General features: G+C 46.6%; 1 protein-coding gene across 1 annotated transcript; it reads right to left on the bottom strand.

Moving 5' to 3' along the window:
* Positions 1 to 7192: 7192 nt before the first annotated feature.
* LOC141810516 (shaker-related potassium channel tsha2) lies at positions 7193 to 9800 on the bottom strand. Its single transcript, XM_074698136.1, has one exon. The coding sequence runs from the start codon at positions 9745 to 9747 to the stop codon at positions 8305 to 8307; it is 1443 nt and encodes a 480-aa protein (XP_074554237.1). The 5' UTR covers positions 9748 to 9800; the 3' UTR covers positions 7193 to 8304.
* Between the last annotated feature and the right edge of the window lie 8029 nt (positions 9801 to 17829).

Genomic DNA, 17829 nt, shown 5'->3' with positions numbered 1-17829 from the left:
CAAAATCATCAAGAAAAGAAGAAAAGGAAATAAAAGTCAGATGTGAAAATGTCTGCGTTAGCGCCGCTCGACTGTAAAACTCTGACATTCGCTCGGCGGGGCCGTTTCTCTCCTCCTCAGTGTTTTTTTTCAGGCAGACGTTTTTTCCTCCGAGCTGCCGATGGAGCTGCTTCGATTTCACCGAAGCAGGAAATAAAAAACCAAACATCCAGAAAATTCAAACACATCAGCAAAAAAAGTTCAAAACCTAGAAAATGATGCAGGTTGGTGAAGCCTGTGGTTGGAAAGAAACAGTATGAGAGTAAAAACTGAGCTCCACCAATCAGCTGAAGGATGAACTGGATATGATGAGCCGCCTGGTTGTTCCCATGTTCAGATCAGCGCCGTCAGAGTCGTCAGAGTCGTCAGAGTCGTCTGTCTCCATGCTCTACTCTCCAGGCATGCACTAACATGTTTGGTTTGATATGATATGCAACGTACAGACGAGCAGGTTCGATTTCAGCCCGAGGAGAAGCCTCCAGAAACACACGCAGGGCGCCGTCAGCCGTCAGCCAGCACGCCTGTCGTAAAATGTTCAACGGATGATTCAAGTAACGTTTGTCGTACCTCAGAGTCCCACCGAAAGTCAGTCAGGAAGTCCTCCCAGTGAAAGGCAGGCGATGATGGCTGCATGGTTTCTGTGAGCGCCAGTTTTTATCGCCTCCATCAGGGGAAGGATGGAGGAGGAGGAGGATGAAGTCTTTTGGTTTGGTGAGAGGTTGGGAGGTGGAGGCGTGGCTCATGGTTCATCACCTGGAAACGAGAAGGAAAAAGTTATTTTAAGGCTGAAGGAAACTTTGATCAGCTTGATAGACAATCTCATAGTGGAGTATTTCATTGATTTTTTTTTAAGAATCTATGAGAGGAAGCTCTGAGAGCCTGGAAACAATGCTGCTGTGCTTGATTTATTGGCTTTTTGGACCAAAACATGTTACTACCATTTCATGAAGACATCAATGATCCAGATTAAACTGCAGAAAAGGAGCAGGAGATGGGAACTTTAGGTGAATACAACAGACTACTACAGGATCCCCCTGATTTTCAGGGTCACAGAAAGGTTGACAGTCCTAAAGGTAATGAAGAGATGAGCAGGAGTTTAACAAAACAGAAAATTTTTATCACTGCACTGAAAAAAATGAAGTCTGATCGAGTGTTTTTGTCTGGTTTAAGTAAAAATTGTCTTAAAATACTCGATATGAGCCTCAGTACAGAAAAATGTCTGATTTTAAGTTATTTAAAGACAAAATGAGGACTGAATTTCTGTAAAAAGTAAATAATCTGCCAAAGGAACAAAAGAAATCTGCTTTAAAATGAACTTGAATCTAGAAAAATCTATATACAAGAAACTTTTCTCTTGTTCGATTGGCAGCAATTCAGACCACATCGAGTCTTTAAATAACCTGAAATCAGACATTTTCCTGGACTGATCAGGTGAATGAGGCACATATTGAGTCTAAAAAGACATTTTCTACTGAAAATAAGGAAAAAACACTTGATCAGATTTCAGTTTCTGCAGTGACATCATCGAGGAGGTTACAACGCTGCTCAAGCTTGACGTGTTCCCGTGTGTTACCGTCTGCCAACAAGACCTAAAAATCCCTCTGTGAGCTGATGATGTGTGAAACCCTCACGTTTGACTGCGACTCTGTGGCGTCGTTTTATTTTGCGGCAATGGAGTGAAGGATTCTGGGATGTGACAAACGGAGCAGGTTACACACCAGAACCCGCAGAGAACAAACTGAGCTCGCTGTCGTCGTCGTGACGGCTGCACACTCACATCTATATATTCCTCCTTCTCCCTGTCCCACTCTCTGCCCGCCCACACACACACACACACACACACACACACACACACACACACACACTCCAGGCCATCTCCATCACTACAGTCACATGCTGAGGAAGCAGAGCCAAGGACGGGACAAACCAGCAGCCGTCACCTCCTGTTCCCTCCGTCCTGCCTGAGCGCAGAGCGGCGAGCTGTTGGCGTGCACAGATAATGACACAGACAGACAGGATCCACTAGCGTGAGGGGACGCTCTGACCACTTTCTGACCGAACTACAAGTCTCTGTGTGTGTGAGTGTGTGTGAGGATCTTAGAGGAAGTGGTTCTGTAACACAGGAAGGTAACAAACACCTGTAATCCTCCTCAGCACCACGCTCTGCTGCCATCAGCTGCAAGGCCCCAGGAGCCTTCCTCTCGTCCCTGACCCACTTCACGTCCTGATCTGAGCTTTCTGCAGACTGCATCAGAGGAAAACCAAAGCTGCAGACAGGAAGAGACGAGCAGCGAGCCGACAGGTGAGCAGAAGGTGAGCAGAAGGTGACGTGGGCCGGAAACAGAGCGGCTGTGAGCTGCACGGCGTGCTGTGAAACATCCCAGAGACAAACTGCTCTCTGCTGTTTGTCGAGCTTCACTTCACGCAGCCCGTCCAGGTACCATCAGCTGGCTTCTTCCAGCATGGCTGCACAATCAGCGAGCAGGGTCCGCTGGAGACAGACGGACCACCAGGAAGAGGAAGTTAGACCAGGAAACGCTCACAGTAAGCTCTGTACCAGACTTAAACCAGGGTTCATCCTGAATCTGATCTGACCGTGGGGTACACCAAACCAGAGCCTCAGTGATGCTAACTCATCTGTCACACAGACATAAAGAGATCTGATACGATGGGAGGCCACATTTTACAAAGACAGGTCCCAGACTGAAGGACAGGAAGTGATCTCATGTCAGTAACTCGTTTCAGGAGCTTGAAGAGTGTACTGGATCATGAGGGGCCCCTAAAGTCTCAGGATGTGGTCAATAATCACCAAGACCAACAAACTTTCCTGATGGCACAAAATATCAGCATACATGTCCAGACGTCATCACGTGATGCTCAGGGTCTCATCAGACTTTCTTATGTAACCAGACAGGGGCGCAGCCTACAGGGCAGCCAGTGGTGGCACAAGCCCCTGGAATCAGCTCGGCCACCCCAGCAGCGTTTTTCTACCTGGAGTTTCAAAACCTGAACCTCATGTTTAACAGTCATCCATCTGTCAATAAAGCCTGCCTTTTTTTTTTTTTGCAAATTTGTGATATTTTAAAGATTTGGTGAAATTTTTGCAATTTTTTTGAAAAGTAAAACAAAATTGCATTTTTTGATTTTTTTTTCTAATTTTTGAATTATTGTGATTTTTCTGCATTTTTTTATATGTCAAAATCTTTGCACATTTTTTGAATTTATTTTTTCTTTCTTTCTTTTTTTTTTTTTGCAAATTTAATTAAAAAAAAAAAATAACCAAGACATCACATGAACAATTTTATAATTTTTAAAGTAACTTCTCGTTTTCATAAAAATTCACTAGATTTTAAATATGTAAGTGAATTTATTATTGTTTCATATCAACCAAAAGGAAGCTGAGTAAGTTATGAATTTGAAAAGGGTTGGCAAAATAAGCTAAGGCTTTAGTCTACACCTATTTTGGTCTTGTTTTGTTTGTTTGTTTTTATTTTGTTGATTGTTTGGGGTCAATGTGGGCACTAACGCAACACTTGTTTGCTTGCAATTTCTCGCTTTTGTGTATGTAAGTGATATTTCACGTTTGAAGTGACTGAAATAAACTAAATCAAACTAAACTAAAGAATATTGCGGTCTTTTCTGTCTTTGTTGTGAAGATAAAGTAGATTTTGTGGCTCCTGAATGACTTTAGTCCAGCTGAGCTGAGGAAAAATGGCTCCTAGTAAAGGTTGCAGACCTTTAACTTATTACACCCTGAACCAAAGCAAAGGTCCAATATCTGACCCTGATTCCAGCCTCCCAGCCAATCAGAGAGCAGTATTCTCCGTCCCTATGAATGGGGTCTGATGCATATTTAACGAACGCTGTTTGTGAGCTAAAAAAATGGAACTGGGCCATTTCCCCTCACGGCATTAAAGTTTGATCAGCTAAAAACTAAAGTCGTGTTCCTGTATCACACAGCTCCTTCTTCTACTACTACGTCTGCCAGAGTGTGTGTAAGTGTGTGTACATGTGTGTGTGTGTGTGGATGTTGTGATCCTGTCGCCATGGAGACTGCAGCCCAGCAGCTGCTGTCACTGACAGTTAGCCGTTGTTGTGGTCGAGGTCTCGTGACTGTAATTCATCCAGTGAGAGTGACATCAGCGTCTTTAAATAACGCTGACCTTTGACCTCCACGGCTGCTCACATGGCGCTGAACCCAGAGGATCTCAGCGAGGGTTAAAAATAATTATTGATCCAACACGCCGGCTCCATAAATCAATCAGAGCTCCTCCTGGCGTGTGAACGAGTCACCGCACGCGGCGGCGTGAGCAGAGTCTGTGGAGCAGGCTCCTCCACCTTCACCTCCTCTCTGCTCCTCTGCTCCTGTGCTGCCTGTCTGTCTCCATGGAGTGGAAAAAGGAGTGTGCAGGGTGGATGTGAGGTGGGGGTGGTGTAGCTCTGCAGGCCGCTGCAGCTTCAGGACAGATTCCCTCAGCGCTGACAGAGACGCTAACAATAGCTGTCAGAGTGTAACTCTGCCCCGTCAACAGCAGCAGTGTCATCCAAGGGGAAACCTGTTTACCTCCGCCTGCACCGCCCGCATATGTTCAGAGAGGACACGCAGGACGGAGGAGGGTGGGGGGGTGACTCTACGGGAAGAGGTTTGGACCAAAAAGCCTCTGAGGGCGGCGCGGTCAGTTAGCAAGATGCTGATGGAGCTGTCACGTCTCCGCTCCGCTCTGCTGACATGAGCCGCCGCATTACGTAACCGACGTGGTGGAGGAGAGGTGGAGGAGGAAGGGGAGGAGGAGGAGAGGCCGTGCTCCAAATTTTAGTTTCCTCTACATCACCTTCACATCCTGCTGCAGGCCACGGCTCAGACTGACTGACACACACACACCAGCTGACTGTCTGGGTCCTTCAGTGACACCACCCGTCTGACTGCACCAACCGTCTGACTGCACCAACCAACTGACTGCTCCAATCAACTGACTGCTCCAACCAACTCCTGACTGCACCACCCGTCTGACTGCTCCAACCGTCTCCTGACTGCTCCAACAGACTGACTGCTCCAACCAACTCCTGACTGCATCAACCGACTCCTGACTGCTCCAACCGTCTCCTGACTGCTCCAACTGTCTGACTGCACCAACCAACTCCTGACTGCTCCAACCATCTGACTGCTCCAACTGTCCCCTGACACCTCCAACCGACTCCTGGAGTTGGATGTTAATGTTCCATCTTCACCATCTAACCTTTACCAAATGGCTCCCAGCTCCACCTGCTCATCTTCAGCTACGTCACCCGCCCTCTGATAGATTTTCATCCATCATTAAATGTTTTAAAGTTTTTCTTCTGACACCTACGTCCCTCACAGCAGACGTCACAAACTGACACCTCCACCTTTAGCCCTGGAGTTGATCTGAACCATAAGAAAAGTTTAGATAAATTGTTTTTGTTTTTGTTTTGTTTTTTCAAAAAAATGGCTTTATCACCTTAGACCATAGCAAACGTCTGAAACCAGAGATCTGATCATGTGACCAGCGAACCAGACGCACACACCCCTGCTCCTTGATGAGCCGTAGACAAACTCAGGCTGAGGACTTCCTGTTTCTGAGCTCTGAGCTGATGGTCCAGCTGTGGCGTCTGCTCCTCACAGCTGCACTGAGCAGAGTTTCTGCAGCAGCTGCTGCCCCCTGCAGGCTGACAGCTGAACTGCTGCTCACAAACACACCAGGTTAACAGACCTGTCAGCAGCATTCACAGATTGAAACTCTATATTAGGAGCGCTGTTTTTTTTCTGCTTTTATAGAATCCACTTTTCTTGATAGTTTGTTAAACATCTTTGCAGGTGAAGTCATTTTTCTCTCCTGCTGACTGAGCTGAACAAACAGGAAACATGTCAAACAGCAGAGTGTCAGGCCCCAAAGACCTCAGTACACAAACCTAAATTATTGACAACACAAACACAAAAAAGCTGTTCAATAGTTCAGCTCAGCGTTGATTAATCTCCATCATCTCAAAGTGTCACCTCCTCTTTTTTTTAACCCTTTCACTCACAGCTCAGCTGTTTGTCAGAGCACTCAGTGAGTCTCAATATTCACTGAAAACATGTTCAACTAATTAAACCTGACAGGGACGTCCCCACAGCTGGACCTTAACTTCTGATTTCTCTTTGCTCCAAAGGCCAAAAACCAGAGCCTGAAGACTGACTACTCCACCTTTAGCCTCAGTATCCTGTCTACAGCTGGTTTTACTGCCCCCTAGTGGACACAGATCCCTGCATGCAGCTTCCATTCAAACAGTTTCTTCTTTTTTTTTAAGGCCAGTTATAAGATATTCAAGATTTGTTGATCCTTTTCAGAGGACAGTCAACGGATAATGTTACTTAATAAAAAGGATGAAAAGTGATTAATCTAAAAATGATAAAAACAGAGAAATGAGCAGAAATAACCTCATGGATTACAAACAGTCTAATCAATAAGTCGTGTATTTCCTGATATGCATCAGAAAATCTGCAAAAACCTCCAAAAATATGTCCAGACTTTTTCACCCATGCACAGAAAACTGCACAAATGGACGAGGACGTGTGGTGACTCAGAGGAGTTTCAGATCAGCTGAGTGACACATGATGGAGAGAAAGGAGAAACTAAACCTGCTTCTGGAAATAAAATAAACTGAAAATGTTTCTGTAGGGAGAGAATTTGGATTAAATGAGAAAAAACATAACGATTCATCTCCAGAGTTTTAAAGAGAAAAGTGTAACTCACCTCTCTGTGTGTCCAGGCCTGCAGCCGTGTTAATCCATCATCATCTTCATCATCATCATCATCATCATCATCATCATCATCATCATCATCATCATCATCCACCAGTCCGTCTGTGACTCAGCAGTTTAACTCCATCAGTCAGTTTATAATCCCACAAACAGGAGGATGAACCACGTCAGGCTCCGTCACTTCTTTAAATCCTTGTTTTGTTTTTATCCGTCAGGTTCGGTTGATGACTCGTGGGTGGAGTTCAGCTGTGATTGATGACTGATCATGGAGACTTCACCTGCTTCACTGTGCAAAAACAAATACCTGTGTGTGTGTGTGTGTGTGTGTGTGTGTGTGTGTGTGTGTGTGTGTGTGTGTGTGTGTGTGTGTGTGTGTGTGTGTGTGTGTGTGTGTGTGAAATCTTTAAAATCTTTATCTTAATCTCTAAAATTTAATCTGAAGCTCAGCAGGTTTCCATGGTGACAGCTCTGACCTCTCCAACCTCTCACTTTGGTCTGAGGATTTCTAAAGGTCTGTTTTATTTTTCAGACGCCCTCTGGGATGAAAATTAGAGATAATTAGAAGAATCATTAGTGTTAGTCAAGTTTGGATCATCACTGGATGATAATCTGAGGGATTAAGGTGCATGGTCAGCAGGTCGTACACCTGCCTGTGAATGACTCGATGTTTTGATCAGACTTCCTGTTTACTGGCTGCGTCAGCCTGGATCCAACAACATGGAGGCTCCACAACATGGTGGTTTCTAACCTCCTCTCCTCAGCCTCCTTCCCCTTCCTGTGGCAGACAATACAGAAAAGTCTGGAGGTTGCTATGGAAACTGCATCACACTAGAGGGAGGGGTGTAGTTTCTAGTTTTGTCCACACGGGGGAGCTCTTGGTTTGTGGAAAATAAAGCAGCCTCTGATTTCATAATGTTTCCACAGAGCTGTGGAGAATTGATCCTCCTGGGGTCTGAGCGGGGAGCACGTGACCTGGTTTCTACCTGGCGTAAAAACTGTTTCAATTTAGGGTCTATCCGACCTGCTGCACATCACCTGAGCCTGACAGTGTATAAGGGTTAAATAACAAGTGTGTGAGTGTGTGTGAGAGTTTGGGGGAACCATAACAAGCCTCCATGTGCTTCCTGCATCAGCGCGTAAAAGTGGATCTGGTTGGTCCTGTTTGGAGTCTCAGAGGAGTGAATGTAAACCTTCAACCTGCATCTTTAGGGCAACAAAAGATCATTTACTAAGAGAACCATCAGTGATGATGTAAAGTGCTACAGCTGACCTACAGGTAGACCTACAGGTAGACCTACAGGCTGACCTACAGGCTGACCTCTCTCCTGCTCGTGACGCGTAATGGAAGACAGTTTCCGGTCAGTGAAAGGTGATGTGTCTGATAATCCACCCGGACTGAAATGAATCCCTTTGATGGCAGAACTAAGGAGTCCAAAGCAGAGCGCGGGAAGCGGCGCACAGAGGTCCCCCTCAGCGCGCGCCACTCGTGCGTAACGGCGGCTCCGTCAGACGTCGGTCAGCTTCCCGGTGTAGGCTTTGTGCGGGCTGCAGTTGGTGTACTTGATGGAGTCCGCGTCCTCGCTGCCCAGGAACTCGGACTTGGACAGGCTGGGCTTGCTGTCGCTCCTCTTGAACTCCCCAAACGCGGGCTGCTGCTGGCCGCAGGTCACGTGCGTGTACTGGAACTGCTCCTCGTGCTCGGTCTCGCGGTGGTAGAAGTAGTTGAAGTTGGAGACGATGACGGGCACGGGCAGCGCGATGGTTAGCACCCCGGCGATGGCGCACAGGGAGCCCACGATCTTCCCGCCGATCGTGACGGGACACATGTCCCCGTACCCCACTGTTGTCATGGAAACCACGGCCCACCAGAACGCGTCCGGGATGCTGCTGAAGCCTGACTGCGGGTCGTCCGTCTCCGCGAAGTAGACCGCGCTGGAGAAGAGGATGACTCCGATGAAGAGGAAGAAGATGAGCAGTCCCAGCTCCCGCATGCTGGCCTGCAGGGTCTTCCCCAGGATCTGCAGACCCTTTGAGTGTCTGGAGAGCTTAAAGATCCGGAAGACCCGGACCAGGCGGATGACCCTGAGGATGGCCAGAGACATGGCCTGCTGCCCGTTCCCCTGGTGCTCCGCCAGCTCCAGACCCAGGGTGATGAAGTAGGGCATGATGGCCACGATGTCGATGGTGTTCATGATGTTCTTGAAGAAGGCGGGCTTACTGGGGCAGGCCAGGAACCGGACCAGCAGCTCGAAGGAGAACCAGATGATGCAGAGCGTCTCCACGATGAAGAACGGGTCCGTGAAGGGGTTCGGCTTCTTTGCGCGCGCGGTTCCGTTCAGCGCGTGCTGCTCGTCGAAGGTCCGGGGCTCCTCTCTGAACTCGGGTAAAGTCTCCAAGCAGAAAATCACGATGGAGATGAGGATGACCAGAACGGAGACGATGGCGATGCCCCTGGCGGGTCCGGAGCTCTCCGGGTACTCGAAGAGGAGCCAGACCTGGCGCTGGAACTCGTTCTCGGGCAGCGGCCGCTCCTCCTCCTTGATGAAGCCCTCATCATCCTTGAAATTCTCGATCACCTCCTCCCCCAGCTCGTAGAACTTGATCTCCTCCATGAAGATGTCCACGGGCACGTTGACGGGTCTGCGGAGCCGCCCCCCGGACTGGTAGTAGTAGAGGATGGCATCGAAGCTGGGTCTGTTCCGGTCGAAGAAGTACTCGTTCCGCAGCGGGTCGAAGAAGCGCATCCTCTTCCGCGGGTCCCCCAGCAGCGTGCAGGGGAACTGGGCCAGCGTCTTCAGCTGCGTCTCGAAGCGCAGCCCGGAGATGTTGATGACCACGCGCTCGCAGCACTCCTGGTTGTCCACGCGCTCCGGGTCGTACACGTCCTGGGCTGACAGCGCGGCCAGTGCCACAGTCTCATCCAGGTTCTCTGCTGGCACCACTGTCATCTTTACGCCCCAGACACGGGCGCCGCGTCCCGCTCTCAGTCCGCTCGGCTCCCCTCAGCCTCCCCCTCTGCCTCCCCCTCTGCCTCCCCCTCTGCCTGCCCCTCTGCCTCCCCCCGCGGCGCGTGTTTCTGGGACCAGCTGAGCGTCTCCGCGCGCCGCGCTCCTCCTTTGTCTCTCGGTGTGTCCTCGTCACGTCAGCGGGTGCGCTGCGTCCTCTGGCATCTTCGTGGCCCCCCCTCCACCACCTCCACGCTCACCTCTCGCCGTCCACGCTCACCTCTCGCCGTCCACGCCGCCTGCTGTGGTCTGGTCTCGGCTGTCACACTCGCTGCATCTTAAGCAGGCTTCGCCCTCCCCGAGCTGACGTGTGTGTGTGCACGCTCTCTCTGCGAGGAAACAAAAACACACACACATGCACGCACGTCTGCTCGTCAGGAACGTGATCCAGGTATTTCTGAGCACACATGATCGAGCAGCGTCGAGCTCAGGTGCAGACACACACACACACACACACACACACACACACACTCAGCCGTGCGTAATAAACCTGTTGTCTCCAGCGTGGCACAGCAGGGCTCAAGGTTACGGCTGGAGCGGTTGTTGATGATGAAACCTGACTCCATGTTTGCAAACACGAGCATGCGTTTGTGAATGAGAGCAGCTCGAAGGAAATCAGAGCAAACATGCGAGCTTCATGCAGAAAAGCCTTTTTCATTCATGCTTTGGATGAATACCTGTGGCTCCGAGCTGTGTCCTCCTTCTCCTACATCCTCCCTCCACAGATGACACTCACACACACACTCTCTCACACACACACACACACAGACTCCTTGCAGTGTCACGCCGCAGCCGCTCCAGCACCAAACCCTGCTGACGTCTCCACACCAGCCCGCTGCTCGCCGCCGAGCTGCTCCACAAGTTGTGCACGACTTGCTGAATCCGTCATGTCTCTGCTCTGCCTGCTGCAGGCATGTGGGATCATTGTGTGTGTGTGTGTGAGCCTGTGTGTGTGTGTAAACAGCAGGTTTACTCTCCTTCCTCCCTAAAAACAGGACATTTCACAGCACCGTGCGGACTCAGAGGTAAACAGAGCCGCGCTGTGCAACAAGTACCGAGCAGGAAAAAAGAAAAAGCTGAGGATGATGGAAAGAAGGAGAGTTTCTGGGCTGCAGCTCAAAGCTGTGACGTCTTCTCCTAAAATAGCTGGAATCTTCTGGGCAGCAGGAAAAGTTTCTTTTCCCATGGAAGAGCCCGAAAGCAGCAGCGAGGAGTGGAAAATGAAAAATAAATAAATGAGACGACATGAAAAGGAAAAAACAGATTTACATCATACAGAGAGACTGTGTGTGTGTGTGTGTGTGTGTGTGTGTGTGTGTGTGTGTGTGTGTGTGTGTGTGTGTGTGTGTGTGTGTGTGTGGAGTCATTCACAAATTAATCCGGCTGTTTAACAAAGAGGTAAACATGAAAACTCTGATCCTGATCCACCTGAAGGTTTCTAACGTCACTTCTTTAAGAAACAAGATGAAACATTAATTTCTGGATACATATTTATCTTTCTCTCAACTTTACATAATGACTGATCTCATGGTAAGAAAAATAAAGTATAAGTTTGGACTCTGAGAGCAGGTAAAGGAAGAAAACATGACTGGGAATCACTTCCTGTAGCCAAACTTCAAACTTTCCCCATGTTTCCTTTGAGAAATGTTTTATTTAATGATGTTATGATTGTTGTAAAGGTTAAAAATCAGGTGACGTGGTGTGAAGAGCTGAACATTCATTTTAAGGCCTCTGGGAAGAAGGATAATCATTGATTTAACAACACTAATAAAGACTTAAACTTTGTGATTAGGAAAAAATCAACGCAGTGTGCTGGTGTGAACCGTCTGTCGATCATTTGTGATGAATTCTGTAAACACAGGAAACAAAAGCAGGAGGTAAAAAATGCAGAGGAACAAAGAAAGGTAAAATAAATAAAACCAAAACATTAGAAAAGACCCTGAGAACTAAGAAACACGAGGACATGAATGAACCAACCAAGAGCTTCAAAAACACAGAGGCTGTTTGGACAGGGAGCAGGGGCGTAGCTACAACTAGGCAAACACAGGCCCCAAGATTCCCAGGGGCCCCCAAAGCATCTCTTAAAAACTGATTTATGAAGTTCTCTTCAACTGAAAGCATTTCTTTTTTTTAAATCTTACTTCACATGCTTCAAAATCCATCAAAGTCTTAATCTGTGATGATGGTTTTGGCTCCTCCCCCTCCCTTCTTATTCAATGGGCTATTCCATGTTACAACACATCTGAACATTTGATTCAGGAAGAAAGTGGTAAAAACACTTTTTACCATTTTTTTCTTATTTTCAACCAAGTGTGAAATAAAACCAATGTTGCTCTGAGATCTGAGATAAACATATCAGACTTTTAGGATTTAAAGGACTTTATCTAGCCCAGGAAACAGGATCATTTTCTCTAAATCAAACTTTTTGAGTTGGTGATAAACATTATTGTATAAATCTCTTTTTTGGAAACATAACTCACTGGACAGGGGGTCAAATAAAAATACATTCACTTTAAAATAATAGGACCAAAAAGTATGCTAACTGTAAATATCACCTCTTTCAGTAGATTTTTTTCCAGTTTTATGTTGTGCTTGATATTTACAGATTTTTTCTTTACTAAATTATTTTTTCAATATTTATCTATTGTAATGTTTTTCACTTCATCCTTTCTTGTTTGTTCCTGTTACTCTGTAAATTCCCCACTGTGGGACAAATAAGCTTCAATGGACCATAAAAGATTTCAAATCCAGGACAAAGTGGACTAAATGATGGATTCACTTTTTTCTAAATCAAACTAAAGTACAGAACTTGAGGAAATGCATTTAGTTGTGTTAAGTTAGCATGTAGAAGATTAGCACTGTCTCATGCCTTGATTCTGGGAAAGAGACAGTGGACCCAGGGAAGGCCAGTCTAGCTCTGAGGAAGAGGACTTACAAGGACATGGAGGGCCCCACTGACTGGGTTTGCCTTGGGCCCCCAAACCACTAAATACGCCCCTGACAGGGAGCAATCACACACAGGTGAAACTCATGAGGGTCAACCTGAAGAGAAACACAAGGACAGGAAGGAGAACTGAGCTAAACACAAGAGAAAACACAAGAATAACTGAGATTAACACAGAAAACACACAACAACAAACCAAATAACCACAAAAACACTCAAGTTAACACAAACTACAAACTCAGAAGACCAACCAGAACCCGTATCCTTACATCCCTGTTTCAGGCCATGTCCACGTGTAGCTGAGTATCTGGGAAACCACATGTATCTTTATACATTTACGCCTCTCATCCACAGGAAACTGCAGCTTTATGTCACTTAAAACAACGTTTTCTGAAAACCCCGGCCAAAGTGGAGATTTTGGAAAACTCCAGTTTCCTGGTTTCATGTGGACGCCGGTAAACTGAGTTCATCTGGAAAACACAGACACACATGGGTTAGACCAGTGTTACCCAATCCTGGTCCTGGAGGACCCCCTGCCCTGCATGTTTTTTAAAATGATCAGCTCGTCATCAAGCTCTGCTCCAGCCTGATAACGAGCTGAATGTCTGTCCTGGTACGGTGACATAACGGAGCAGGAGAGGAGTCAGCTCTCAGCCTCTCTGTGTGAACATCAGGTCTTTACACCTGTGGCATGTCCTCCGTCACATCATGGAGCAGAAAAGGCTCAGGGTTTGTTTTGAAGGGTCTCTTTCTGGCCCCAGGCGTCCCTGGCGTCCCAGAGGTCTGTGGGGCAGCGAGAGGACAGCGCAGCTTTAATATTGATGATGTAACATCTCCAAACGTCTCTACTTTAAACCTGTTTGACTCATCAGCCCTGATCGTCTGACTCACTCTGAAATCCTCACTTCAGCTGCCTGCGTGACCTCTGCAGTCTGCCACTACCTCACTTCCTGCAGCTCACACACACACACACACACACACACACACACACACACACACACACACACAGAGCAGTCGCTGTGAGCGTTTTGAAATGTCTCTGTGCTTCTCTGGTGGATTCTTTGGCAGCTCGCGGTCTCTGTCTCAGCCCAGGTTTCTGTTTCCTGTTGGACTGCGGGACGTCTGCGAAGGCCTGGAGCACGGGAACACTGCATACCGTCTGTGATGAGGTCACCTCGCTCGGTCACATGGTGCAGGGAAAGCTGAAATGTCACATGAATCTGAGAGAGATCTCTTTAAAGATCATCAGTGAAAGTTCAGAGTCTATTTCTGTTTTTCCTAAAAGCTCCTCAGGCAGACGATGATTCGGTGAATCTCCGTTTGGTTCAGGTTTCAGGGACAGGAGCTGGTTTGTTCGGAGGAACCAGATCAAACACGAGAGGCTGAGAAAGAAAGAAAGTGAAACTTCAGCTCAGAGTCCTGACACACAGGGAGGAGAGGATTTATCTGATAGTTACAAACTCTGAACCCTGAAGCTCAGCTCAGACTCACAGAGGCCACGCCCCCAATTATTCATGACTTAAATGACCTGATTACACCAAGTTAATAATGAGAGATGATATAAAAACAGGAATGATCCAAAGGTTGTTCTTGTACCTGGCTGCTAACACCTGTAGTTGTGCTGTGTAGTTCAGCGATTTAACATGGAGCTCTATGGGGAATGACTCACTGTTGGAACCACTCTCTAGTGGACACCTGTGGAACTGCAGTTTTACAGACTTCTTCCCCAGTTTATTTTTGTTTGTTTTACCATATTATAAGTAAGTGTTCATACTTATATTTTAAATTTATATTCAGTTTTACATCACACTTATGCTTCCATTTTTTACTTTCTTATAATTGTATTTTTTGTACTTTCTCACGTCTTCTATTTTATATTTTGTACTTTTGTTTTAACACTTTTGAAGAAGTAACTGTAACTAAAAAGCAATTTTCCCTCAGAGATCAATAAAGTTTTCTGCTTCTGATTGTGAAACAGCTTTTTTCCTGTTATATGCTCTTTGTTAATACTGCAGAAAAAATATTTTTTCTGATTTAAATTTAAAAAAATCTCAGAAAATCTGATTTTTTGTTGAAAAAGTCGTAAAACGAGAAAACAAAACTGTTGTTTGTAGTTTTTTGTTTCTTCTGTAGAGTTTGATATTTGAACAGTGGGTTCTGTAGGGATTGACTCACTTTAGAGAAAACCCTCTAGTGGACACTCATTGAACTGCAGGTTTTTTTTTTTGTTTTGTTTTTTTTGTTTTTTTTTTTTGTCTATTTTAGATTTGTTTTGTTTTGTTTTGTCTTTTATGTCTTTTTGTTTGTTTTTTGTCTTTTTTGTTTGTTTTCTTGTTTTGTCTTTTTTGTTTGTTTTTTGTTTTTGTTTGTTTTGTTTTGTTTTGTCTTTTTTTTTTCTTTTGTTCCGTCTTTTTTGTTTGTTTTTTGTTTTTGTTTGTTTTTTAGTTTTGCTTCTTGCTGTTGGTCAAACTTCAGCCTCAGCTGTTTGAGTTTTCCTGGCAGGTTCATGGACGTGCTTATAAAACTACATTACCCAGAAGTCTTCACTGCTTTTCTCTGTTTCTGGCTCAGTGGTCAGATTATGATTTTTGTTTTTCTCCGACACACTTTGACCCGTTATTCGTCCCTCAGAGCTGTGAGAACCTGAACCGGTTCCTCCGCTTGTTTCTGGACGTCCCTGTTGGTCGTTTATGAACGGGTCACTGGGATTCTCTGAGACCCGTTAACCACCAACCAGTCCGCTCCATCGTCCCCTCTAAACACACGCTGTGAACGGGCACGGGGCGGTTTGTTCCCACCCTCTGCAGCTTCCTGCTGTCAGCGTTATAAATGCTCTCCATGGGCTCTGGCTAACGTCTGGGTAACGTCAGGCTAACGTGTGGGTCTGACTGAAAAATGGAGGCAATGCTGAGGTCAGCAGAAAAAACACAAACATGACATCCGTCATTCATGATCTGATGGATCAACCAAACGTCTGTGAATCCTCCGTCTTTACACTGTGCTTCTACTGAAAGTCTCAGAAAGACTGAGAGCTGGAAATCAGGAAGCAGTGAGTGAAAACTGAAGGTCAGGATGTTTCACGTCCTGGAGGGAAATCAGCAGAATCTGGGCTAATGTTTGAGGGAGCGGACGCGTCTCTGAGGATTTAGAAATCACTCGATGAACAGAGGAAGAGTCTCACTGCTCTGAGAGTCTGACGAGTTTCAGGAGGACTTCAGAGACCTTTAAGGGGTTTTTCTTTGGGAAGCTTTGAGTAAAGCCTCTGCTTTGGGATCTCCATGAAGACCCTCAGACCTCAGACCTCAGGCCACCATCATCACCTGCAGAGAGCAGCAGGAGGGAAGCGTGTTTCCTCTCCTCGGTTTGAGGAACAGAAAGTGTCCACGTGTCTCTGAGTCAGTTCAGAGACGAACCTCCTGATGAGAGGAGGAACCAAAGGAGGAGGAACCAAAGGAGGAGGAACCAAAGGAGGAGAAGTTTCTACATTTCACAAACATCAAACTCCTTCATACAGAGACACCATGGTTTCCTCTGTGGGCTGTTTTCACGCTCTGCACTGATGCATGCTGGGTCAAGGTGACTCCCCGACCTGAGGAGGACGCGCCCGTCCTCAGATACGTCTCCTGTCAGGATCTCGTCTCTTTAGGACGCATTAGGAGATTACATGTTTCACGAGCGGCGTCTCAGCGCGCGGGGGGGATGAGGTCACAGCGTGCTGCACACACACAGGGCCGGAGGCACTCTGATGATGAAGACGCTCTCAAAGAAAACACGTTTACAGACATTTACCAACCGCTGTTTTAAAAAATATTAAAACCAATGAAATATCTATAAACTCATCAGTTTTTCATTTATTTTCTGCATGTTTCACCATCTCACCAGGAAAACATCACATTTAATCTGTTTTAAGGCCCAAACTGAGAAACAGGGACTTGTGTTTTTCATCAAACTCCACCAGATCTGTCTCTGGTCCGTCTCCGCTCCCTAACAGCACCTGATCTAAAAAAAATCAACATTTTACAATCATTCTCTGCATCGAACTGAAGTTCAGGAAACACGATGACCGTTGAAAAACTACAGACCCTTTTCTTATCAGACAGTCTTCACCCTGGGTTTTTAAAGCTGGATCCTGGAGTTGGATCCAGGTATTTGGATCAGATTAAAGCCAAACCATCAGAAGCTGATAAAGTGTTTTACACCGACGTGAACTCTCTGCTCAGAGCAAATATTTACTGAGGGTGAAGTCAAAGAGTCGGGCAGACGCTGGTCCAGCAGCAGGATGTCAGCAGGATCCTCCCTGACTGATAACTGATAACTGCAGGTGTTAAAGCATAAATCTGAGGAGCTGACGTGAGCCAAAACACACGCAGGAAACACAAACACTTTCAAAATAAAAGTCTCCTGGGTTTAACCTCAGAGTCTGAAAGTTTGGTCAGCCTGGTGTTTCCCAGCGCTGACACAGACGGTTTGTTTCTTCACGCTGAGGAAGTGAAGCTTCCTCCAGGTGATCTGCTGCTTCATCAGTTTGTAATTAACTACTTCCTGTATCGATCAGAGTCACTTCCTGTTTCTGAGTCTGTATCAGCTCACAGCGAGCTGCACAGGACAGTTAGGGGACATTTTGTTTCTTTTTCAGGCACATGTGAAGTTTTCTGAAACCCCAGAGTGTCATAAAGTCACTTCCTCTTTCACACACAGGGCGCCAGCTCCAGCCCGGTCTGCCTCAGCAGAAAGTCCAGATCTGGGACTCTTCCAGCCCACCATGTGACTCTAGTTTCCTGGAAAGCTCCTTTTCTATTTCTGCTCCTCCTGAAGCTCACACACTCCTCATCTCATCTCAACTCATCGATAACTCTCAGCCACAGCTGCACGCCGCCACACCGCCACACCGCCACGCCGCCACACCGCCACGCCGCCACGCTAATGTGACTCATTTAGAGGGCGGTGACTGAGGGATCCAGATTCCTGCTCCTGGACTCAAAGCAAACAATGGTGGTCTCCAAAAGCCGGCTCTTTATTTTTAGGCTCTGACTGTGTTTTTACGTAACGGGTCACAGGAATAAGAATAGCTCCATCAATCA

Source organism: Halichoeres trimaculatus, unplaced genomic scaffold (assembly GCF_033239565.1).
Source record: "Halichoeres trimaculatus isolate MK-OKI-2021-1 unplaced genomic scaffold, fHalTri1.1 fHalTri1_scaffold_21, whole genome shotgun sequence".
In the NCBI taxonomy this organism is placed as follows: domain Eukaryota; kingdom Metazoa; phylum Chordata; class Actinopteri; order Labriformes; family Labridae; genus Halichoeres; species Halichoeres trimaculatus.
The sequence above is the reverse complement of the archived record's forward strand: the minus strand, read 5'-3'. Positions and strand labels throughout refer to the sequence as shown.

Excerpts from the sequence above, each read along its gene's own strand:
- LOC141810516 (XM_074698136.1), bottom strand. The coding sequence starts at position 9,747 with ATGACAGTGGTGCCAGCAGAGAACCTGGATGAGACTGTGGCACTGGCC.